A 24,590-nucleotide genomic window follows, 5' to 3' on the forward strand; every position below is an offset into this window, starting at 1 on the left:
TTTTATTTATTTATTTGTCGGAGAAAGAGAGCACAAGCAGAGGGAACAGCAGGCAGAGGGAGAGGCAGGCTTCCTGCTGAGCAAGGAGCCTGATGCAGGACTCAATCCCAAGACCCCAGGATCATGACCTAAGCCCAAGGTAGACGCCCATCTGACTAAGCCACCCAGGCAGCCCTGGGAATGTATTTTTAAATAAGATTTCAATGTCTTGCTAAAGTTGGAACTGATAAGGCAGTTTGTATGTATATAGGGCTGGAGCTGAATTTATAAATATCTGGAAAGATGTACCTGAGATAAAGGAACATAAAGAGAATAAAATTAGTAAGAATAAAAAGAATAAAATAAAAGAATAAAATCTAGTAATTGCTCTGTAAATTTATTTTAAACAAGGCATGAATCAAGAGTGATTATATACAGAGAGACAGAGAGACAGACATGTCTATTTAATCTAGTATCCTTTTAGAATGCACTTGGATAAAAAGCTAGAAAACAGAAAAGCAATTCTTAACTGAATAATAAAAAAGTCACTTTTTTTTTCTTTTTTTTGTAGGCTCTACACCCAACACCGAGCTTGAACTCACAACCCCTAGGTCAAGAGTCACATGCTCTACCAACTGACCCAGGCAAGTGCCCCTGAAAAGGTCACTTTTTAAAAATCCTTTGCCTCCTAGTTAGCTCCAATTTTATAAAGGAAAAGCCAGTCATTGTAAAGTATATTTCTATCTTCCTTTCTTTAATATACAGCACAACAGCTGGTATAAGTATATGATAAATTCTTTTGATGATACTGTAGAAGGGAAGAGTATGAGCTTTTTGGAATCCTGACTGCCAATCCCTGGCTTTGTGACCTAGAGCAAATGATCTCTCTGTACCTTAATATCTTCATTTGTAAAAATGGGATCGGTATAATGTCTACCTCAATAGGGTTATTATGAAAATTAGTTTATTCAGTTCTAAGTGCCTGGCATACTAGTAAGTACACAATCAATGCCAATTAAATATTAACAATGGCCTTAGCCTTCAAGTGTTAGCATTCAAGGAATCCTAGCAAGTGGCTTTATCCAGGAAAAGGTTGCAACTTAAACATCTATTAGTATATTTGATAAGGAAAAAAGAAGTCTTGTCTATAGTTTTGGCTTTTACTGGGACAATTTGTACACTTTCCAGAAGATCTTTAATGGTAAGGCATACAACCATGAGAACTGGTAGCCACAGTTCTGTCTATGGCCCAGACTAAGAACTCCCTTCTAGCTTTACCTTTTCACAGGCACACATAATGCTGACCAAAGTGGTGTTCCTGGCTCTTGAAGAGCTTCAGTCTTTATCTGTACTTTACTGCCTTCATTAGGACTGAAGGTTGTTGACCTCTGTTAGAAAGGTGCCTACATGCCAGGGTCCCTAGTGGCCCACACTCCAAGGCAGCCCATGAAAGCAAGGGTTGGGTAGCTTTTCTCTAGGAGGGCCTGTTAAGAGGTATGCAATTCACATAGTCAGGCTCATTGTTGAGTCACTGCTAGGGTATTAACTGTTACTGCCTTACCACTGTACACCAGGACCTACCCCAGTGAGCTGTACATACTAGGTACTCAAAGAGTTGAACTGAAATGAACTGAGAGGCTGCCCTCATCCCTATTTATTCCAAGCCCCTGAAGCCTCCCAGACTAGCCATTATCATCCTGATTCTTATCTCCATGGTTACCTTTAAAATCCCCTAATCTGACCCAACTCTCATTCCTCACCGTCCTTCAAACCCTTTCACGACATACTCTGGATCTCCTATTCTGTCACCTGCAAACCTCCCCTGTATCTTCAACTTCATTTTGAATGATTTCTCTACTTCCCTGCAGAAGCTGAAGACTTGCTCCTTAATAGGTCTCTCAAATGGAGGCCATTTGTTTCTCACATACCCACGGGAGATGCGATAACTCTTGGTCCACATCCCTGCTTCCAAACTATTTCTCCTTCTTTCAAAAACTCCAGCTCCTCTGAAGTTCTTGTCATGCAGTTATACCACCCCAACAGGATATAGATGGCACACTTCTACTGAGTTGAGGATGATTTAATAAAGGGGTGATTTGCAGAAGTATGAATGAGGGAAGGAAGGCACAAGGGATAGTGCAGTCACTGAGGGCTAGTAACAGTGGAACTGTCATCACCCCTTGGCCTGAAAAAGTAAAGAAAGGGAGATCTGGGGCCCTGGAGAAAGAGGTGTAGAAGCCATGCTAAAGAGCAGAGACCACTCTCCCCCATTTCAGGGACACAGGCTCCCTACATCAGATCTGCTGAGGCTCCCCATTGGCCAAATTCAGCCAGAATCAGACAGCAAGGAAACTGCTGACTGAATCCATAAGTTTCAGGTCCCATGGCTGCATGGCATAGAGAAGAGTGAATCTTTTTTTTTTCTTTTTCTTTTTTTTTTTTTTTAATTTTATTTATTTATTTGAGAGAGAGAGACAGTGAGAGAGAACATGAGTGAGGAGAAGGTCAGAGGGAGAAGCAGACTCCCCATGGAGCTGGGAGCCCGATGTGGGACTCGATCCCGGGACTCCAGGATCATGACCTGAGCCGAAGGCAGTCGTCCAACCAACTGAACCACTCAGGCGCCCCGAGAAGAGTGAATCTTGAGGGACTAATGGAAGATATCCTGCTTTTGCCCCAAGTTCTTTTTGGTTGCTATCATCTTTCAAACTCTTACTTTATGAAAACTTGAGCTCATCTTCCTCTCCACCCCTTAGTGACTCTGGCATCCATGTGGATGGCCCGGGTATCTTTTTCATCCATTCTTACAGTTATGCCCTAAAAACTACTATCAGTAATAACACAATATTGACTTCGAGCATCCCACCCTCTGACCGCCACCTCTTATCTCTAAAGTTCAGTGGCTCTAGTTCTTTCATTGCAATTTTTCAACCCTCTTTAGGCTTCCAATCCCGACCTTAAATTCTGTCACTACTCATCCACTCTCCTACTATGTCCAGAGAAAGTTCCATGGACCTTGCTCCTTTAAGAAGAATCTTATCTCACTAATGCAGTCACCTGTCAAAAATCAAACTTTGGTTAAAGCCAACTATTTCCCTTTTCCAGTGGGGAAAAAGACATAAAATTATGCTGACTGATTTATCTCTAAATTTATTATCACAAGCTTCAAATGGGCATTCCAATCTGCCCAGAAATCCTACACCAATCCTGATAAATATGCCAATTACTTTTCAAGATGATTATTTCCTAACTTCTCCTAGAGCTTCTCACATCTGTATCCCGTACCTCCACAGCCTCATCTATTCACCACCAATTCTGTAAGCCTCCCAGTACCTGCATTATACCCCTGCCTTATATCCTGTTACCATGGGATAAGGGTCTCCCTTCCTATCAAAGCCCAATCCCTCCACTTGTGCTGTATATTCCAACCCTCTTCATCTTTTGAAGAACTTTGTTTCTACTCTCGTTCCCTTTCTCTCTTGCATCAATTTTCCTCCACTGGATCATTATAAAACTCAAATGATTATGCCCAGTAACTTCCATCTTAAAAAATAAGTTTCCTCAATTCCAAATTCTCCTTCATTTCTCATCTAATTTCTCCATTCCCCTTCAAAGAAAAATTTGAAATAATTGTCTATAGACACTGCTTTTCTTCATCTCCCATTCTCTCTTTTTCTCATTTCCAACTGCCTTCTACAACCACGATTCAATGCTGCTTTTGCTTAGATCCTCAGTGACAAATGTGTTTTCAAGTCATCTGATCCCAGCTATGATCAGCATGTGATATAGCTGACTTCACTCCCACTCTTGAATCATTTTCCACTCTTGGTTTTTATGGACACTGCTCTTTCCTGATTTTCCTTCTATCTCCCTGGCTTTCCCTTCTCTATCTTCCTTACTGGCTAAATCTCCTTTATCAGACCTCTAAATGTTAATGACCCCATATTCTTCTCAATCCTGAGCTCTCCAATGTAGTTGACACTAGCCACATGTGTGTACTTTAATTTAAAATAAGTAAGATTAAGATTCAGTTCCTCAATCTCACTAGCCACATTTCAAGTGTGCAATGAGCACATATAGATAGTAAGCAACATGAACATAAAATCTTTCCATTGTTGAAGAAAGTTCTATTGCACAGGACTGACCTAGACTCCCTCCCTAGGAAATCTTACCCAGTCTTGTGGCTTTCAGTGCTATGTAGATGTTGACTTCTAAATTTATACCTCTAGTTCTGACCCAAGCTTCAGATTTGTGCATGAAACTACCTATTTGACATAATCACTTGGATGTCTAACAGACTACTCAAACTAACAACCAAAACAGAACACTTCATTTTCATCCTCTCCTCCCCCGTGTCTACCCACAAAAGCTTGTTTCTCCTCCTGTCCATCTATTTTTAGCAAATGACACCACCCAACCAGTTTTGAAGCCAAAATTCTAGGAGCAGTCTTGATTCCCAATATCTAATCCATCAACAAGATTTAATAACTCTAGCCATAAAATATATCTGAAATCTTCTCAAATGGTCTTCTACTTACACTATCATCTTTCAGTCTAAGTTTCTTGTCTAGGCTATTGTCCTATCCATACAAGCTCCCCTGTACCTAGATCCAGCACATAGCAGGTGCTCATTAAATATGTTGAAAAAATTAACAGGCACAATCCTACTGAACAGTGTAAAATAATCTTTACTTTTTTGAATATCATGAATAATAGATATTTGCCACAGAAGCTTTAGAAAATAGATTTAAAAAGATAATACACATCACTTCCCAGACAGACTTTACTTACAATTGGCTATGGCTCAATATCATTACTCATTTTGTCAATTACTAATACATTTTTCATGTTTTCATAGCACTAATTTACTTCCATGCATCTGTAACCTATGTGGTCAGTGCAATTCACTCCCCAAGAGAAATTTTAGTTCCTGCTTCTTGTCATTCAGCCTTGCCTTTCTTGATTAATCCAGTACAGCTTCTTGACCTCTTGATTATCTACATATTTTGTGCCTGTCACAGACCAGCAGAGATTGATTTTGTTCAGGAGTTCCCGACTTTGTTCCTGTCCCTGCCTGCCACCCAGCTCCTCTCTGCACTCAACTTCCTTGTCAGAAACACCCAACAGTTTGACCCTAGCCTTAATTCAAAATAACTCAAGCAATAATTTCAAACAATATCTGCTACTCCTCCCTCTTTGATTAGCTGTGTTTACTGGCAGCCCTAAATGTTCCATCATCCTCATTCATTCCAGCTGCATGCCAATGGGGTCAAGCTGGTATTTCCTACAGATACCGGTAATTACAGAAGTGAGGTGACGGGGTAAAGGAGAATGCAAGAGTGTCTTCTGAGACCTGCAGTCTAGTAATTATTAATATGCTTGACATCTGCATTGCCTGTGTCAGGTTACAAAGTCACCTGGGCACAGTATTTTCACGGCAATCCAAATGCTATTATTTGCCTAACCGACAATCATCTCTCCTCTACCATCCTCTCCAACTTCCTTCTCTCCAAGAGACCATTGTGTTCAGTACCCACCCTTCATCAAATAGCCAGATACAACACATAGCTATATGCCATGCTCCACCCTACCCCAGCCAGCTTTTATGAGTTAGTAAGTGATATAAATATGGCCAGAGAGTGTGAAAGAAAGTCTGTGACGAGTTCAGGAAAATGTTTCCTCACCCTTAAAAAGAAAGACCCAACGACAAGATAATGTCCTTTTTTTTTTTGGCTCTGGAAATTTCCCCATCTGGATGTAATTTCTGAGGCACTAACATCTTCTTTGAAGTATGAGGGGAGATTCTTAGGTTAAAGCCATTGCTGGGAATGGCAGAGTGGGCAGATGAAAGAAAACTACATCCTTTGTAATATACTTAAGTTGTTTTTTTACACTGTGCCAGAGGCCCTACCTCTGGACTTTGAACTATGTATTTATAAGCCCAGGGGATTCTGATTTCATCAAAATTTGAGGCACTAACTTCTAAGCATGCAACTATAAACTTTCTCCACCACTTCCTCGCTGAAAAATCTTAGGCAAACTATTTTCCTTTTTATAGAATCCGTGTCTTTAAAGAGGGAAGTAATATTCACCTTTTGGCTTATTGTGAGGGTGTAGGGTTAAGAGGATTTGATTGGAAGACTGAATCTGGGAAGCGCTATGAAATTCATCAGCCAGAAAATGATGCTACCAAATCCTAAATGTTTCCCTGACTGCTGGTAGACATTGACACACTGATTAGATAACCTGATCCCAGGTCTCTCCTGAGAGACTGCATTTTAAAAGACACTTCTAGGCTCTAGGCAAGTGTGATAATCAAGTAAGCCTGAAATTTAGAAATGGAATACCGTAATACTCCTATGTCAGAGTTAGGATTTCTGGTTTCTAAATCTAGATCTAGATCTAGATCTGCCACTATTTCACTTGAGCAAACTGTTTTATCTTTCAGGACCTATTTATTCATCTGTGTACTTGCCCTGTACAATCTACAGTCTCTATGGCACTAATGGCAAATTACACTTGGGGTGAGGGGACTTCTGTAATCTCAGTATTCTTATATTGCTGCAATACAGATTACACAGGCAACATCAACAACAAAAAGGCAAAGTTGGGATTACGGGAGGTGTTGGCTTTGTGGTAAAATTAACTGAGTAATAATTGTTGGACGCTGCCTTCTCTATTCTACCTTGAGTCACTGAGCTTCCACTCCTCTCAGGATCGTGGCATAATTGGAGGTGATCACCCCCGGCCACTCTGATCACACAGATTTGTGAAAATGTCTAGAAAAGTTAAAAATACGAGTATCCAGAAAGAGATTCTGATGAAGGCCCGAAATTTAATTTTTTGCTCTGAAGTAACTTTTACTGGCAAGCACAGTAATGTCTGCGTGTTGCAACAGAAACGTTTCCCTTGGCATTTAAAAAGAAAGAAAGAAAGAAAAGAAAAAGGACAGAAAGGAAGGAAGGAAGGAAGGTAGTAAAGAAGGAGGAAAGGAAGGGAGGAAGGAAGGAAGGAAAAAGGCAATGTATGCTACTGGCCTCAGGTGGAATTCACAAAGTTAGTGGCGCGGGAACACCTCCTATCTTGAGAGCTCCGGAGCCTTTAGGGTGCACAGGTGTCCTGACCTCGTCACGGATGGAAATCACACTTCTCTTGCGTTTAACTCGTCGAGTATCAGTTTATGCTTGGGAGACAGCCGCGTGGAAGACGGGAGGGAAGCCACCAGCGTCCCCAGAGCCAGCACTTCCGCGTCTTTGCATGAACTCCGCCCAGCGCAGACAAGACCCGCCCACCATGAGGCCGACACGCCCCGTTTGCGCCTCCGGCGCGTCAGTACTTCTTGAACTTTGACCGCTTCTGAGCGGCGGCGCCGGGAGATAGTACGCATGCGTCGTTTCTTTGCATGGCTAGCGTCCTTATCCTAGTGGCGGCGGGAGCTGCGGTGGCCGCGCTGCTGGCACTGCGGCTGTGGGTTGTGCTCCATTCTCGGGTCCTCGGGCCGCGTCAGTCTTGCAGTCTCTTGGTGGTGGCTGGGTCCGGTAAGTATTGGGCGGTGACTGCCGAGTCGCTCCTGGGTCGGTCACTACAAACCCCAGAGTACACCGCGACGCTCCTATCTAGTCTCCTTAGCACTTTTTGGAGCATTGCATGCTGAGATTTGTAGTTCCCTTATGTTAACCGGAACCGGTCCTCCCAGCCGGGGCAAAATTCTGGTTTGCTGACGCGGCCCAGTCATCTCTTACCGACAAATGAGTAACTTACACTTGTCTGTAATTAAGCTTCCACGTAGCGTATGTTATTTTAACAAATTATTAATGAGCAGAGAGGACGCAGAAGCCTTATGATGCTAACTTACTATTTTCCTGAGTAGAAATTGCTGTTTTGCATGATTAACCTAGGCATTTTGTATTTAGTTTAGGAAACATGAATACTACATGATAAATGAAGCAAAGTGAATTGTCACATTTATAAATATACAAATCCATGAGGTCAGAAACAATTATCTACTGACCATAGAATAATACACGTTTGAAAATATTGTGTCAGCATGCGAACAGCAAGCTGCGCTATCAGGTAATACAGTTTAAGAGTCTACAGCTCTGCAGGCCCTCACAATTTTATAGACTTTTTTTTTTTTTTTTTTTTTTGACAGACAGAGATCACAAGTAGGCAGAGAGGCAGGCAGAGAGAGAGGGGGGAAGCAGGCTCCCTGCTGAGCAGAGAGCCCGATGCCAGTGCGGGGCTCTTTCCCAGGACCCTGAGATCATGACCTGAGCCGAAAGCAGAGGCTTTAACCCACTGAGCCACCCAGGCACCCCAGGCCCTCACAATTTTAAATGACTACGTTCTGACAGAGATAGAAATATTGTGTAGAAATGCTAAGAAATTGTATACAGTTAGAATAATATTTATATTATTAGCAAATGTTCTAAACTTATGCTCAAATACAATTCATTATTTTATTCACTTAACATATGGTGAGCCATTGAGACGTCAGACACTATGCTAGACTCTAGAAATAACAAAACCGACTACTACTACTTGCCATGGAGTGGTGATTAGGTAGTGAAGCAGTGTGAAAGGTACAAGGATACAGCGGTGAATGAAAAAGAGATGACAGAAAAACTAACAGGGAAAAAACAAAACAAAACAAAATGGATACTTCCTATAATCTGAGAAGTGTCGACTGCTATGGAGATCTTCAGGAAGGACACCATTTTATCTGACTGATAAACAGGAAAGTTCCTGGAAGAAGTGATGTCTAAACTGAGAATTGTAAGATGACTAGGAATCAACCAAAGAGATTTTGCAGACTAGAAGGGTGTGAAAAGAAGTTGATAGCACTTGGAATGCCCAGAGCTGGGAGGGCATTGTTGCTTTGAGTTCCATGTGGAGCTGTAAGCCCAGTCTAGATCCCAAAGGGCGTTGTAAACCATGCTCTATAAAGCTATTGGCACTACTCCACTGCTTCATACCATGTAGGGGTTAGGACCACAGGCTCTAGACTGACATAATCCTGGAGCTGAATCACATCTCTGCCACTTACTAACTTGGTGACCTTGGGCAAATTAGTTAACCTCACTGAACTGTTTCAACCTTGAAAAATATGGGATGAGGTGAGGAGAGATTAAATGCAATATTAAAAGTGTTTAGCAGAGTGCTTGGCATATGATAAGCATTTAATAAATGGTGACTGTTGTTAGTCCTGGTGGCAAAAAAATATTTTTGAGTAGAGTGTGACTCAATTAAATCTAAGCTTTTACAGAGATGATTCAGCCTGCATTGTCAAGAGAATGTTTTGACAAAGACTGAGGTAGGGAGACAAGTAGGAACTTGTGGTTTGAAAGTGGAAGGTGAGGAAAGGAAAGGCTTGGGACTCCTGTCCAGGTTTCTGTCTTGAACAAATGGGTAAATGGATGTTAGAGCTATTTACTTGACAGTATTAGATTTGGTGGACTGGGAACCAAAATTAAGATTGAGAATTAGTCTGACAAGTGACACCTTGGTCATTCAAACCATTCAGAGTAGGGAGAGGTCCAAGACCTCTAAGAATCATCCGAGTCAAAGAAAGACTTATAATCAGACAAACAGTTTAATAGTTCATGCCCAGAAATTTGGAGGAGGGGGAAGATATTTTCAAGTGTTTACCTTGAATACCAAAAAATGTATGGTCTTTAGATTCCATAAAATATTATTAATCAACCACATATTTTCAAAGACCATCAATCAAAATTAGTACTTTTCTTTGAAATATCATATGATTTCCTTAGGCAAATTTTAGATTTAATACCATATGCTCATCTACCCTCTCATTCAGTAATAGGAATGCCTACTTTTTTCAAGGCACTGAAGATCAGCAGTAACAAAATTAGCAGAAGTCCCTGCGATCATCATGCTTAACTTCTAATGGAGCAAGGGTTAGGGGAGAGAAAAACAAAAGAAATAACTCAATTGCATATTAAAATGTATGGTCATAAATATTATGACGTAGGGACAGGAGGTTGCATTTTACACAGAATTGTAAGGAAAAGCCTCCCTGGGGAGATGACGATACCCAACAGCAAGGAGGCCAGAGTGGCGGGAGTAGGCTTAAGTCAGGTAGAAGCAGATGAGCTCCATGAGGTAATAAATTAAGGGGTCAAATTACAAGATGCCTTTTATTGCATGTGAGAAGGGAAGCCACTGGAGAGTTTTGAGCAGAGGTAAACTCATCAACTCTCTTAACAGAATCACACTGGATGCTTTGTTGAGAACAGACTAATGTAGACACTTGAATAGACAAGCGAAGGAGGAGCAGACCAGGAATCCATGGTCATAACTGATGTGAGAGTGTTGTGACCTGGAGCAGGGGAGTAGCAAAGGAGATGGGGGAAGAGGTTGGATTCTGGAAATATTCTAAGGTAAAACTGAGGTGATTTTGTTCCCAAAGAATACATCTTAATAGTTATTAAGAGTAAAATGGAAAACAAAGCACATCATTTTAATGACTTTATTCAGTGGCAAGGTTAACTCTTCAAAGAATGTATTCAGAAAATGTTTCCTTTTAAAAAAAGAAAAGACTGTTAGAACAGGTATAATGAAGTTTTAATTGCAGTGGAAAATGTGGATATTATCCTTTTTATCCTTAATTGGTCCAGCTGTGAAAACAAGTACCTACTTTGCAAACCACATTTTCTCAAGGCTAAAAACAAAAATACTAAAATTAGTATAAATCAGATGTGTAAATTGCATGCCCCAGACAGGAAGAAGGGTTACAAGTTATAAAGTATGATTCTAATTCCTCCTCATACATAATCTATGCCAATTTTATTTTTGTATTTAATTCCTTCTGGAACCTAGAGAGTAATCCTTCCCTTTCTACTATAAGAAAATACGTGCGTTGGGAGAAACCACACACTTAATTTGTTTGATTATCCTTCAGTATGTTCACTGTGTCACTACCGAAAGTGATTTCTTACAACAGTAGCGGTGGGGAAGAGTTTAGTAGGCGGGAGGGACACTGACCAGAGGCAAGGAGGAGGTAACAAAATAAGATGAATACAGAGAATGTTCAGGACATCAGCCTGGCTGAGGATGAAAGAGTGTGAAGTGAAACAAAATGGGTATGATAGGGCTCATTGAGAAAGAGTTTGGTTGCTTTGCTTAAATGCTATATCGTTAACATGAGAGGTTGATGTTCTTTGGGGGTTTTTTTCTTCCAAAGGAAATCTCAGTGTACACAGTCGATTTTTAAGTTCACAGTTTTGAAATTAAAGTATTAAAATTTTGGAGATTGTACAGTTTCAAAAATCGAACAGTTGTTTGGTGAAGCTGCTACATATCTGACGACCTGTAGTATGCTGAGACCTCTCTTAGGAGCTGGGGTTACATTCCTGAGCAGAAGTCTTCCTTGGGAAGCCCCAAGCCCTGAGGGTCAGTGCTCATGCCTCCTTGACATTACTTCTCAGCACATTAACCTTCAGTGACCCGGCGGTGACCCACCTTTGCATTTTCCAGGCTACTTTCCTGATCTGATTTCACCCTCGTCCCCCTTCACAGGATTCCACCAGTCCTTGAACACACATCTCAGCTCTTACCATCTCCTGTCCCAATAATCCCACTCCTGGCCAGTGGCCTCCTTACTCCTATCCATCCATTAGCTTCACCTTTCAAGTCCTCTCCGCCTCTGCCAGGGATGTCTCTTCCTCTTACAGGGTTGGTCTTTCATAACTATTTGCTTTCCTCACCTCTGCCCCCATTTAAATTTTGCATGTTGTCTTCTTGCATCACTCTTTAAATGTCTGTGTGTCTTTCCCCTCTCCTACCAGCCTTCTTGATAACAGGAGCTGTGTCTTCTACTTCTTTGTGCTCCTTAGCACCTACTGCTAGTGCCAGTTTTATTTTTACCCAGTTAATGTCCTCTTCCCCCGTATGAAAGTAGTGTTTCTACAAGGGCGTAGATTATTATTTCCAAGTGTTGCTTTAATCTATTGAGAAATACATAAAACATAACATTAGTATAACATAGCCAAATAGGTATGTCCATTGGGAGTTTCTTTTTTTACGTTTTTATTTAAATTCCAGGTAGTTAACATAGTGTAGTATTAGTTTCAGGTATTTAATGTAGTGATTGACTACTTCCATACAACATGGGGTGCTTGTGACAAGTGCCCTCCTTAATCCCCATCACCTATTTCACCCATCCCCTCACCCACCTCCCCTCTGGTAACTACACTGCGGGTTTCTTAATCTTAGGCCTTCCAATATTTTTTGCAGGTGGGCACACCACTGAGATCCTGAGGCTGCTTGAGAACCTGTCTAATGCTTACTCTCCTAGACATTATATCATTGCCGATACTGATGAAATGAGTGCCCATAAAATACATTCTTTTGAACAAAATCGAGCTGATACCACTATCATGGTAAGTGATCATTTCTATTTCTAAGATAGTTAAAGGTTGAATATTGAGGTGAATTATCTCTGGAAACAATCTCGTGGCATCTCAGCGCCCTGCCCACAAGGGGCAGGGAAATGTTTATTGCTGATTGAATAAATTTCCTCTACTACCAAAAGATAAGAATCTCTTTAAGATACATCTTCAAGTGGCAGCTTAATTTCTTATATTCTCTTTTATTCTTTAATATAGGGGAAATGGTTTTTCAGTTAATTCCAACTGGAAAAGTTTAAACTTACATAAAACGTCTCGTTCATGTGCACATTGGCTCTTCGATAAGTTCTTTATCAATATGTTGCACTTCTTGATGTAGCTATGACTGACCACTTCTTCTTCAAATCATATTTGTATCTGCCTTTAAAATTAACTTCTCTATCTCTGGTTGCTCACTTCAGTTTAGCATTTTGGTCAGAATTAGGGGTGAAAGAACAAAAGTGAAGCTACCTCTTGATCAAGGAAGGAAACTAGAGGTGTTCTTTGTGTAGATTGTCTCCCTTCCTCCCTCCCTCTGGTATCTGCCCAGTCACGGGGCGGCAACAGGTAGTTCAGGAGTGGAAGCAGACCTAGCTCAGGCTACTCAGTATTTCTCTGGGCTTTTTGGACTTGGGGACCCAGAAAATGGAGGCATTGTTTCTTTGGGAACACACTCTGTGGAAGAGAAAGTTTGGGAACTGCTGGCAGTCATGTTTTGACCTGGTGGGTAAAGATAGACTATAGTTGGGAGAAAGAATGATGTTAATACACAGGAAGAGTATTATGAGAAACCAGGTGGTGAGTCCTGCCTTCAGTAACTGCAGAGGTCCAGCTGCATCTGTGTGGGAAATTCAGGATCCACTAATATCACCCCTCTCTTGCTCCCTTACATTTCCTCTCTCGCATCCTCACCCCACCCCACCTCCAGGCCTTTTTAAGTCTGTTTCAGTTGAGTTTTGGTCACTTTTTAAATTATCCCTAACAGAAACACTTTATCCTTGGAAATTCCATGTTAAACAAGAACAGAAGCTACTTGTTATTCAGCCATAACAAAATGCTATGGGATGTTTTTTCTATGTGGGCAATGAGCCAAATGCTTCATTTCTGTTTTAGGAATCAATACTGTATTTATTTCCTGTGGCTTCTACAACAAAGTACCACAGATTGGGTGACTAAGGGCAGATATGTATTCTCTCACAGTTCTGGAGGCTAGAAATCTGAAATCAAGGATTCAACTGGGCTACGTTCTCTCTGAAGACCCTAGGGGAGAACTATTCCTTGCCTCTTCCTAGCTTCTGATGGTTGCCAACACTCCTTAGCATTCCTTGGCTTGTAGCAGCATCATTTTAATCTCTGCCTCCATTGTCATGGGGCTATTCCTGTGTCTCTGTCTTCATATTCCCTTCTCATAAAGACACAGTGATTGGGGGGCGTCTGGGTGGCTCAGAGGGTTAAGCCTCTGCCTTCGGCTCAGGTCATGATCTCAGGGTCCTGGGATCGAGCCCCGCATTGGGCTCTCTGCTCAGCAGGGAGCCTGTTTCCTCCCTCTCTCTGCCTTCTTCTCTGCCTACTTGTGATCTCTGGCTGTCAAATAAATAAATAAAATCTTTAAAAAAAAAAAAAAAAAAAAAGACACAGTCATTGGGTATAGGGCCCAGACTCATTTAGTGTGACCTCATCTTTTTTTTTTTTTTTTAAAGATTTTATTTATTCATTTGACACAGAGAGATCACAAGTAGGCAGAGAGGCAGGCAGAGAGAGAGAGAGGAGGAAGCAGGCTCCCCGCGGAGCAGAGAACCCGATGCGGGACTCGATCCCAGGACCCTGAGATCATGACCTGAGCCGAAGGCAGCGGCTTAACCCACTGAGCCACCCAGGCGCCCTAGTGTGACCTCATCTTAACTTGATTCCACCTGCAAGATCTTTTTCCAAATCAGGTCACATTGACAGATTCCTGATAGACAGGAATTTTGGGGAGACACTATTCATTCCTGTGTGTGTAATTGATCCTTTTAATAATATGAAAGTCAGCTAATACCATCCTTATTTTACAAATGAGAAAATGGAGACCCAGGGGTATAAATAAGGTCTGCCTAATACGTGGCACTTACCTAAACATGTCTTCTCCAAAACTTTTCCTGCATGGGCCACTCTGCCTCTTTTGTGCATTCTTTTCCAGTCCTAAAAACTGAGTGAGAAAGAATGCTTTGGGGATTATTCAAGTCACCAGAGACTAAAAATCTCATTGAATTTCTTAGAAAGTATATTAGAATTGGAGAATTAGGAGAATACAATGGTGATTTTTTTTTACACAAGTGGAATATAGTATTATAATTTAGCAGTGATAAAAACTACTTAAAAAGATAGAAATTGAGTAATTGCAATTTGTTATTGTTTTCGACATGAGGAACAAGTATCTTTTTACCCAATTACTGGCGTATATATTCTTTCTGAAATTGCATCCAATTAGAGGCTCCAGTTTTAATTTAGCATACATATTGACTATTTCCCTCCAGGTCCATCAGCAGATGTATTGTTTATTTGCTGAATTTCATGGCTTAATGAAACATTTGGAAGATTGTTATATACAGGAAGATTGTGGGTTTTGTTTTGGGTGTTTTTTGAGAGTGGGAGAGGGGCAGAGGGAGAAAGAGAGAGAGAATCTTAAACAGGCTCCATGGTCAGCATGGCCTCATCAGGAACTCAGTCTCAGGACTCTGAGATCATGACCTGAGCCAAAATCAAGAGCTGGACATTTAACCAACTGAGCCACCCAGGGGCCCCTATAGGAAGATTGTTATAGACATTTTAGAATTCTGTAAGTTGGATGTCTTTCACTTTAATTAATTAATTAATTTTTTTTTTTTTAAAGATTTCACCTATTTATTTGAGGGAGAATGAGTGAGAGAGAGCATGAGAAAGGAGGAGGTCAGAGGGAGAAGCAGGCTCCCCAAAGAGCTGGGAGCCCGATGTGGGACTCGATCATGGAAGTCCAGGATCATGACCTGAGCCGAAGGCAGTTGCTCAACCAACCGAGCCACACAGGCGCCCCTAATTAATTAATTTTTTAATTGAAGTCTAGCTGACACGCAATATTACATTAGTTTTAGGTACACAACACAGTGATATGACAGTTCTATGCATTATTCTTTGCTCATCACAAGTATAACTCCCGTGTGCCACTGTACAACACTATTATAATACCACTGACTGTATCTCCTATGCTATAACTTTTTATTCCCATGATCTACATATTCCATAACTGGAAGCCTGTACCTCTCACTCTCCTTCATCCATTTTGCCATCCCTCACCCTGTCTTCTCTGGCAGATGCCAGTTTTTCTCTGTATTTATGGGTCTCTTTCTGCTTTGTTTGTTTCTTTTGCTTTTTAGATTCCATTATAAGTGAAATCATATGTTCTTTGTCTTTCTCTGTCTGACATATTTTACTTAACATAATAACCTCTAGGTCCATACAAGTTTTTGATTCACTTTAATGCAAAAGCCAAAGCTTTTTGAATTTTTAAAGTGCCATTATTTTGTCTTACTATCAAAGTGGTACCACCAGTGTAGGACTAAGCATCTCTGTTAGACTACTTTCTTCCATCAATTAATTTACTGCTGGAGCATTGTAACCCTTTTTAGAGGAAAAATACTGTCTTATTCCTAAAAGGATCTCTACTCATGAATCTGAAGCTGGGAAGAGTTTCTGCAGAGATGCAGAGGTGAACCATTGCGGGTGTTAACATGAATGTACCTGTTGTCCTTTCTGTTGGCTGCGCCATATGCCAAATGGGCATATGGGAGAGAAGCCAGGTAGAGGGACACCTTCCCACCAAGCTTTGTTCAAGGGAGGAATCTACTTACTCTTTTCTTTTTTCACTTCAGCTTAGGGGAGTTGTACCTGCTGCCCCCTAGGCAGCTATCCATTATTCCTTCCATGGAACTCATGAGACTGGGGAGAAGTCTTGTTGAAGAAATCAGTAGCAATCAGTACCTTTGCTGGCAGAGCCCTTATTAGCCAAGAATTGAACAATAAGATTTGCATGGTCTAGTACCGAAACTACCAGCACTAGCACAATACTATTTACTAAATACTTTTTTCACTGATCTGCAGTGCTACCACTGGTATATCAAGTTTCTCTGTATGTAAAGATCTATATGTGGGCTTTCGTCTTTGTTGACTGGTTTGTTTGTCTATTCCTAATATCAAGCTCCCATAGTCTCACTCTTCAAAAGTGTCTTAGGGATTCTTTCTTCACATAGGTTTTTGAGTTAGCTTTGGCAAGGTCACAAATAAACATGTTGAAATTTGTATTTTAATTGAACTGAATCAATGTGTCATTTTGAGGAGAACTTTAATCTACATGATGATATCTTCCTATCCAGGGGCATCATCTGTCTCTGCATTATTTAGGTTTCCTTAAATGCTTTTCAGTACCATTTCTAATTTTCTTCACAAGAGTAGCATATCTTTTGTTGTTTTTATTCTGTGTACCTGGTATTGTCTTATTATTGTGAGTGGTATACCTTTTAATTGGATTTCCTGTGTTGCAGTATATAAAAATATAATTGATTTGAGTATAGTGATCTTAAAAGAACCACCTTGCCACACTCTAATTAATTCCAGTAATTTATACACTATTATCTAGAAAGATAATATCATCTGCAAATAGTAACAATTATGATTCTTTCTAATCTTTATACCTTTTATTTCTTTTTCCCGTTTTGTTTTTAGAACTCCCAGAACAGTAGTTAGTAGAAGCAGTGTAGTAGTCATCCTTATAGTCTTTATGATCTTAAAAATTTGCCAAGAGTTTAATTTTAAATAATATTTGGTTGTTGATTTTTATCAAATATCTTTTCTTTATCTTAGTTGATCATAATGTTTTTCCCATTTTATTTGTTTTCATGGTCAGTTACAAGGTATGAACTATTGTTGAATTTTGGAATAAACCCAGTTTCTTTACAGTGAGTTACATTTTAACACATTGTTGGATTTTGTTTGCAAGTAAATTGTTTAGGAATTATTTCATTAGTGTTCATGAGTGAGATTGCCCTATATTTTTCTTTTCTTGTCTTGTTCTTTAGTTTTGGTATCAAGGTTACACTAATCTGATTATGTGAGTATACAGCTTCTGGTTTTGGGAAGGAATTTGTATAAATTTGGAGTTACTTTTTAAATTTATAGAACTTGTCTATAAAAATACCTGGCCCTGATGTGTTCTTTTTGTCATGGTTATAAACTCTAGGCTTTCTGTTTGTTTTTAAGTCAATTTTGCTAAGATATTTTTCTAGGAATATATCTATTTTTTATGAGTTTACAAGTTTATACTATTAGCATAAATATTTTCATAATATTCTCTTGGGGCACCTGGGTGGCTCAATCGGTTAGGCAGCTGCCTTTGGCTTGGGTCCTAGGATCAAGCCGCATGTCAGGCTCCCTGATCAGCAGAGAGCCTGTTTCTCCTTCTCCCTCTGCCTGCCTCTCTGCCTACCTGTGTTCTATCTGTGTGTCAAATAAATAAAATCTTAAAAAAAAAAAATTCTCTTGCCATTTTTATTATTTGTGCTATCATGTTCACATGGCATATCTTTGCCCATCTCTTTATTTTTACCTTTTGGTGGTGGTTGTGTTTTAGGTGTGTCTTTTTAAAATGACATATAACACAGTTTTAAAAATTCAAAACCAAGAATCATTGTCCTTTAACTAGCATGTTTGTACATGCACATTTATTATGATTATTAATGTATTAGGTTTATTTCTACTATTTTATTTGGTTCTTTCTACTTACCATATTTTGAATCTTTTTATCCTCCTTTTTGGTCTTCTGTCTGAGTTAATTGAGCTTTCTTTATCCTCCCTTTTTCCCTTCTCCTGGAATGGAAATTATTCTCTTCTCCAAGATGTTATTCTTAAATTGTATCTGCCTGGTTACCTAACTTTAAGTCAAGAACTTAATATCCCCATCCTCCTACTGAGAAACACGACTTTTAGAACGTTTTGACTGTAAACACCTCTTCCCATCTTACATATTATGGTTTACTATTTTGGTTCCACCTTGTTTTTATACCACCCGAATTACTTACTACATTATTGTTTTATACAGTCAGTGCCTACTTAGGTTCATTTTCTTTGCTTATTCTTGCTACTCCTTCCTTTTGGATCTAATGTCTCTCTTCCAGAGTATATCTTTTATTCTTCCATGGGTGGTCTATAAGTGATTTATTCTTTCCATGGTTTTTGTTTGCTTGAGAATATGTTTTGGTTTTGACCTTCCTTTAATTGCATTCTTCATTTAGAATTCTAGGTTGGATTTTTTCCCTTCCATACATCTATATTTAGCATTCATTCGTTCATTTAACAAATACTTATTGAATACTTTCTGAATGTTAGTGATACAGTAGTGAATAAAAACATACAAGAATCTCTGCCCTGACAGTGCTTACATTCCAATGGAGTGGCAGTAAACAAGATAATCAAGTAAAATGTATAATGTGTCAGTGTTAAATGCTAAGGAGAAAACTAAAGCAGAATATTGAGGGGGTTAATAGGAGGTTGCAATTTTAGGCAAAGTGGCCAGGGAAGTGACATTTAAACAAAAACCTGAAAGGGAAGGGAAGGTAGAAAGCCCTCTGGGGAAAGCGCATTCTTGGAGAGGAAACGATAACTGCAGGGAAGACCCTGAGGTGGGGCTGTACCTGGCATGTTTTTGAAATAACAAAGAGGTCAAATTGACTAAAGCAAAATAAAGGAGGAAGAGCTGTGTATGAGACCATAGAAGTTAATGTGAGGATATTGAGATCAGATTTTTTTTTAAGATGTTATTTATCTGTCGGAGAGAGCACAAGCAGAGGGAACCACAGGCAGAGGGAGAAGCAGACTCCTTGCTGAGCAAGGAGCCCAGTGTGGGACTCGATTCCAGGACCCTGGGATCATGATCGGAGCCGAAGGCAGATACAGCCACCTGAGCCACTCAGGCATTCCGAGATCAGATTCATTTTTAAGACATTGTGGTCCATTTTTAATCTTAGATATTTTTTCCCCCTTGTGTGAAATGGGGAGCTATTGGGAGGTTTTAGGTGAAAGAGTGGTATGATCTGATTTTGTTTTATTTTTTACTTTTTCTTTAATTGAAATATAGTTGAAATAAAATGTTACATTAGTTTCTAGTGTACAATAGAACAATTTGATGAGTTTATACATTATGCTATGCTCATCTGAAATGTAGCTACCCTCTGTCATCATAACACACAATTAAAATACCATTGACTATATCCCCTATGTTGTACCTTTTATTTCTGTGACTTATTCATTCCATAACTGAAAGCCTGTACCATACCCCTTCACCCATTTGCCCATCCTCCCGGCTGCTTTCCTTCTGGCAGCTATTAGTTTGTTCTTTGTGTTTATGGGTTTGTTTCTGCTCTTTGTTAATTGTTTTGTTTTTTAGATTCCACATATAAGTGAAATCATATGGTATTTGTCTTTCTCTGACTTATTTCACTTAACATAATACTCTCTAGATCCATCCGTCTTTTCACTAATGGTAAGATTTCATCCTTTTTTCTGGCTGATAGTCCCGTTTTGTGTGTGTGTGTGTGGAGATATAGTTGTAGATATCACATCATCTTTATCCGTTCATCTGTCGGTGAACACTGGGTTGCTTCCATATCTTGGCTCTTGTAAATAATGCTGCAGTAAATATGGGATGCATACATCTCTTCGAATTAGCGTTTTTGTTTTCTTTGGGTAAATACCCAATAGTGGAATTATTGGATCGTATGGTTTTTCTGTTTTTGGTATTCTGGGTAATCGTCATATGGTTTTCCACAGTGGCTGCAGCAGTTTGCATTCCCTCCAACACTGCACAAGAGTTCTTTTTTCTCCACATCTTCACCAACCCTGTTATTTCTTATCTTTTTTACTCAAGCTATTCTGACAGCATTAAGGAGGTGTCTCATTGTGGCTTTGATTTGCTTTTCCTTGATGTTGAGTATCTTTTCATGTGCCTGTTGATTATCTGCATGTCTTCTTTGGAAGAATGTGTATTCAGGTCCACTGTCCATTTTTAATCATATTATTTGGGGTTGGGAGTTGTAGAAGTTCTTTGTATTTGGGGGATATTAACTCTTCATTGAATATACCATTTGCGGATATCTTCTCCTATTCAGTAGGTTGCCTTTTGTTTTGTTGATGGTTTCCTTTGCTGTGCAAAAGCTAATTATTTTGATGTAATCCCAATAGTTTATTTTTGCTTTTGTTTCCCTTACCTTAGGAAGCACATCTAGAAAAATGTTTCTATAGCCAATATCCAAGAAATTACTGCCTGTGTTTTATTCTAGGAGTGTTTTGGTTTCATGTCTCACATATAGGTCTTTAATTCATTTTGAGTTTATTTTTATAAAAAACAGTGTTTAAAAAAGTTTGGTGTTAGATAGTGATCCAGTTTCATTGTTTTCTATATAGCTGTTCAATTTTTCCAGAACCATTTATTGAAAAAGCTATCTTTTCCCTCTTGTATATTCTCGCCTCCTTTGTTATAGATTAACTGACCATATAAGCATGGGTTTATTTCTGGGTTCTATATTCTGTTACATTGATCTATGAGTCTGTTTTTGTGCCAATACCACGCTTTTTTTATACTACGGCTTTGTAGTATATCTTCAAATCTATAATTGTGGTAACTCCAGCTTTGATCTTCTTTCTCAAGATTGTTTTCTCTATTTGGTGTGTTTTGTGGTTTCATACAAATTTTAAGGTCATTTATTCTAGTTCTGTCAACAATGCTGTTGGTATTGTGATGGTGTTTCATCGAATCTTTAGGTTGCTTTGGGTAGTATGAACATTTTAACAATATGATTCCAATCCATGATCATGATATGTCTTTCCGTTTCTTTGTGTTGTCTTCCATTTCTTTCATCAGTGTTTTATAGTCTTTAGAGATCAGATCTTTTCACCTCAGTTAAGTTTATTCCTAGGCATGTTATTATTTTTGGTGCAGTTGTAATTTTCTTAATTTCTCTTTCTGCTACTTTATTAAGAGTATAGAAGTGCAACTGATTTCTGTGTATTAGTTTTCTGCCCTGCAACTTTACTCAATTCATTTATTCTAATAGTTTTTTGGTAGAGTATGAACTTTTCCATGTATATAGTATCATGTCATGTGCAAACAGTGACAGTTAAACTAATTTCTTACCAATTTAGATGCCTTTTATTTTTTCTTGTCTGATTGCTTTGACAAGAACTTCTAGTACTATGTTGTAGGAAGAGATGGCAGTGTAAATGCTTGTCTTGTTCCTGATCTTAGAGGAAAAGCTGTCAGTTTTTCATCATTGAGTATGATGTTAGCTGTGGGTTTTCATATATATGGCCCTTATTATTTTTTTATGATTTATTTATTTACTTGAGAGACAATGAGCAAGCAGGGAGAGAAGGAGAAGGAGAGGGGAGAGGGAGAGAATCCCAAGCAGACTTCCTGCTGAGTGAGGAGTCTGATGCAGAGCTCGATCCCAGGACCCCAAAATCATGACCTGAGCTGAAATCAAGAGTCAGTGCTTAATTGAGCCACCCATGCAACCCTTCATATATGGCCTTTATTATGTTGAGGTATGTTTTTTCTAAACCCACTTTGTTGAGAGTTTTTATCATGAATGGATATTGAATTTTGTCAAATGTTTTCTCTGCATCTAAGATAATTATATGATTTTTATCCTTCATTTTGTTGATGTAGTGCATCACATTGATTGATTTATGAATACCTAACCATCCTTGCACCCCCAGAATAAATCCCACTTGATCATGGTGAATAATCCTTTCAATGTGTTGTTGTGTGAATGTGGTTTGCTAATAGTTTGTTGAGGATATTTGCATCTGTGTTCATCAGGGACATGCACCTATAGTTTTCTTTTTTTTTTTTGTGGTATCTTTGTCTGATTTTTGGTATCAGGGTAATGCTAATGTATATGGAAGCTTTCCTTCCTCTTCTGTATTTTGAAATAGTTTAAGGGGGAATTTGTATAAATCCAACTGGTCCTGGACTTTTGTTTGTTAAGAGTTTTTTCAGGTACTGACTTAATTTTGTTAATAGTAATCAGTCTGTTCAGATTTTCTTCCTGTTTCAGCTTTGGATGTTTGTCTGTTTCTAAGAATTTATCCACTTCTTCTAGATTGTCCAGTTAGTTGGCATATAATTTTTCATAGTGGTTTCTTATAATCCTTAGTGTTTTCTGTGGTATTGGTTGTTATTTCTCCTTTTTCATTTGTGACTTCATTTATTTGGGTCCTTTCTCTTCTTTTCTTGATGAGTCTGGCTAAAGTTTTATCAGTTTTGTTTGTCTTTTCAAAAAAAACCAGCTCTTGTTCTCATTGATCTTTTCTATTGCTTGTTTAGTCTTTATTTCATTTATTTCCACTCTGATCTTTATATAATTTCCTCCCTTTTACTAACTTTGAGTTTTGTTTGTTCTTTTTCTTATTCCCTTAGGTATAAGGTTTTGTTGTTTATTAGAAGTTTTTCTTGTTTCTTGTGGTAGGCCTATATTGCTATAAATTTCTCTCAGAGAAATACTTCTCTGTGTCCCAAAGATTATGGACCATTGTATTTCCAGGTTCATTTTTATCTCTGTGTATTTATTTCTTCTTTGACTTCTTCATTGACTCATTGGCTGTTTAGTAACATGTTGTTAACAGGATCATTTTGTTTGCTGAATAAACTAAAGAGAAGAGGGACAGAAGCAAGGAAAGGAGTTTGGAGGCCATAGCAGTGGTCCTGTGAGAGGCCAGTAAGGTTTGGACCACAATGGCAAAAGTAGATATGACGGGAAGTTATCAGATTCTGGATATATTTTGGGGGTAGAGCTAAACTTTATCTGTGTATGGGTTTGGGAAAGAGATGAGGAATAGAGGATGACATCCACATTTTGGCCTGAGCTGCCAGAAAAGTGGAATTGTCATTAATTTAGATAAAGAAGAGTACATGAGGAAGGAGGAGGACTGAGTGTGGGATGTCTGTAAACATACATGTAAGATGCTGACTGTGCAGTTGGATCTGTGAGTCTGAAGTTCAGGAGGGAGCTCTGGTCTGGAATGTGAATTTGGAGACTTCTGTGTTTACCTGGTACTTAAAATGAGAAGTTGGATGAGATTATCCAGGGACTAAGTATAGTTGGAAATTAGAAGAGGACTAAGAAATGAGCCCCAGAGCACTCTTTGAAATATAGGGAGCTGTTACTCTCATGGAAATACCAGCTGTCAGTTTGTTGTTCCTCTGTGGCCTGTCCTCTAGAATCCATGGAGGGCCTCAAACCCCGACTCTCGGTTACTGACACAGTTAGTCTTCCTCGCAGAACTCTGTGTCACAAACTGTCTCTCCTCTTATTTTTTCTTATTTCTGGTAAGTAGGGATTTCCCTTCTTTCTACTTAAGATAAAAGAATATTTTGTTGTATTTCTGATAGCATATAATCTGTTTATAGGAGGGTTAGTTTATATTGCCATCTTGCCAGAACCAAAGTCACATTAATTTTCTAAAGTCGGAGTTTTAATATATTTTCCATATTGAGGTGTATTCTGGACCCCGCCCCTCACCAATTTTCTTTTCTTTTCTTTTCTTTTTTTTTCCCCCCTGATAGAACTGTATCAACTGCAAGTTCCTAGCAATACATAATACTCTTATGGTTAAAGGCCTTGACTCTCAGTGAGTTCCAGACTTCTTTTTTTTTAAAGATTTTATTTATTTATTTGACAGAGAGAGATCACAGGTAGGTAGAGAGACTGGCAGAGAGAGAGAGAGCGGGAAGCAGGCTCCCCGCTGAGCAGAGAGCCCGATGTGGGACTCGATCTCAGGACCCTGAGATCATGACCTGAGCCGAAGGCAGCAGCCCAACCCACTGAGCCACCCAGGCGCCCCAGTTCCAGACTTTTTAAGTGAAGCAGAAAGTCTGCAGTATTTGAAAGCATTAACAGTAATTGCATTCTGTGCCCGGGCAAGGTGTCTCATCCAAATCGTTCAGAACACTTTAGGAATAAAAGTGCATTGAAGAAGTGCATCGATTCACACTTGGTTCTGGTGAAAAGCCAAAACCCTCATTTGCAACACAAGCCAACTGTTCCAGAAACATAAAAGACCTTTCCAGAAATCAGGAGATACAGATTATCAGTTGTTAATCACTTAGATTTACCCAAGTAGCACAAAAATTTTCTG

At 39.3% G+C, this 24,590-nt stretch overlaps 2 protein-coding genes across 6 annotated transcripts in view; one reads left to right on the forward strand and one right to left on the reverse strand.

Annotated features, from left to right (window-relative positions):
- TLCD4 (TLC domain containing 4) overlaps window positions 1-7,240 on the reverse strand; it is a 102,849-nt gene extending 95,609 nt beyond the window's left edge. Inside the window, exon 1 of one of the 2 annotated variants that reach the window (XM_032303143.1) lies at window positions 7,104-7,240. The gene's annotated coding sequence lies outside the window, so the exon portion shown is untranslated. Of the gene's footprint in view, window positions 1-1,257; window positions 2,297-7,103 lie in introns of those variants that run through there. The other variant, XM_032303142.1, reaches the window with a different exon arrangement.
- Window positions 7,241-7,267: 27 nt separating this feature from the next.
- ALG14 (ALG14 UDP-N-acetylglucosaminyltransferase subunit) overlaps window positions 7,268-24,590 on the forward strand; it is a 120,479-nt gene continuing 103,156 nt past the window's right edge. For 2 of the 4 annotated variants that reach the window (XR_004276346.1, XR_004276345.1), the window contains exons 1-2: window positions 7,271-7,517; window positions 12,235-12,380. Coding sequence is in view for 2 of the 4 variants with exons in the window: in XM_032303147.1 (XP_032159038.1) it covers window positions 7,382-7,517; window positions 12,235-12,380 (282 nt within the window). In the remaining 2 variants the exon portion in view is untranslated. Of the gene's footprint in view, window positions 7,518-12,234; window positions 12,381-24,590 lie in introns of all 4 variants that reach the window. The other 2 variants (XM_032303147.1, XM_032303146.1) reach the window with 2 other exon arrangements.

The sequence above is a fragment of the Mustela erminea genome, chromosome 10, assembly GCF_009829155.1.
Source record: "Mustela erminea isolate mMusErm1 chromosome 10, mMusErm1.Pri, whole genome shotgun sequence".
Taxonomy (NCBI): Eukaryota; Metazoa; Chordata; class Mammalia; order Carnivora; family Mustelidae; genus Mustela; species Mustela erminea.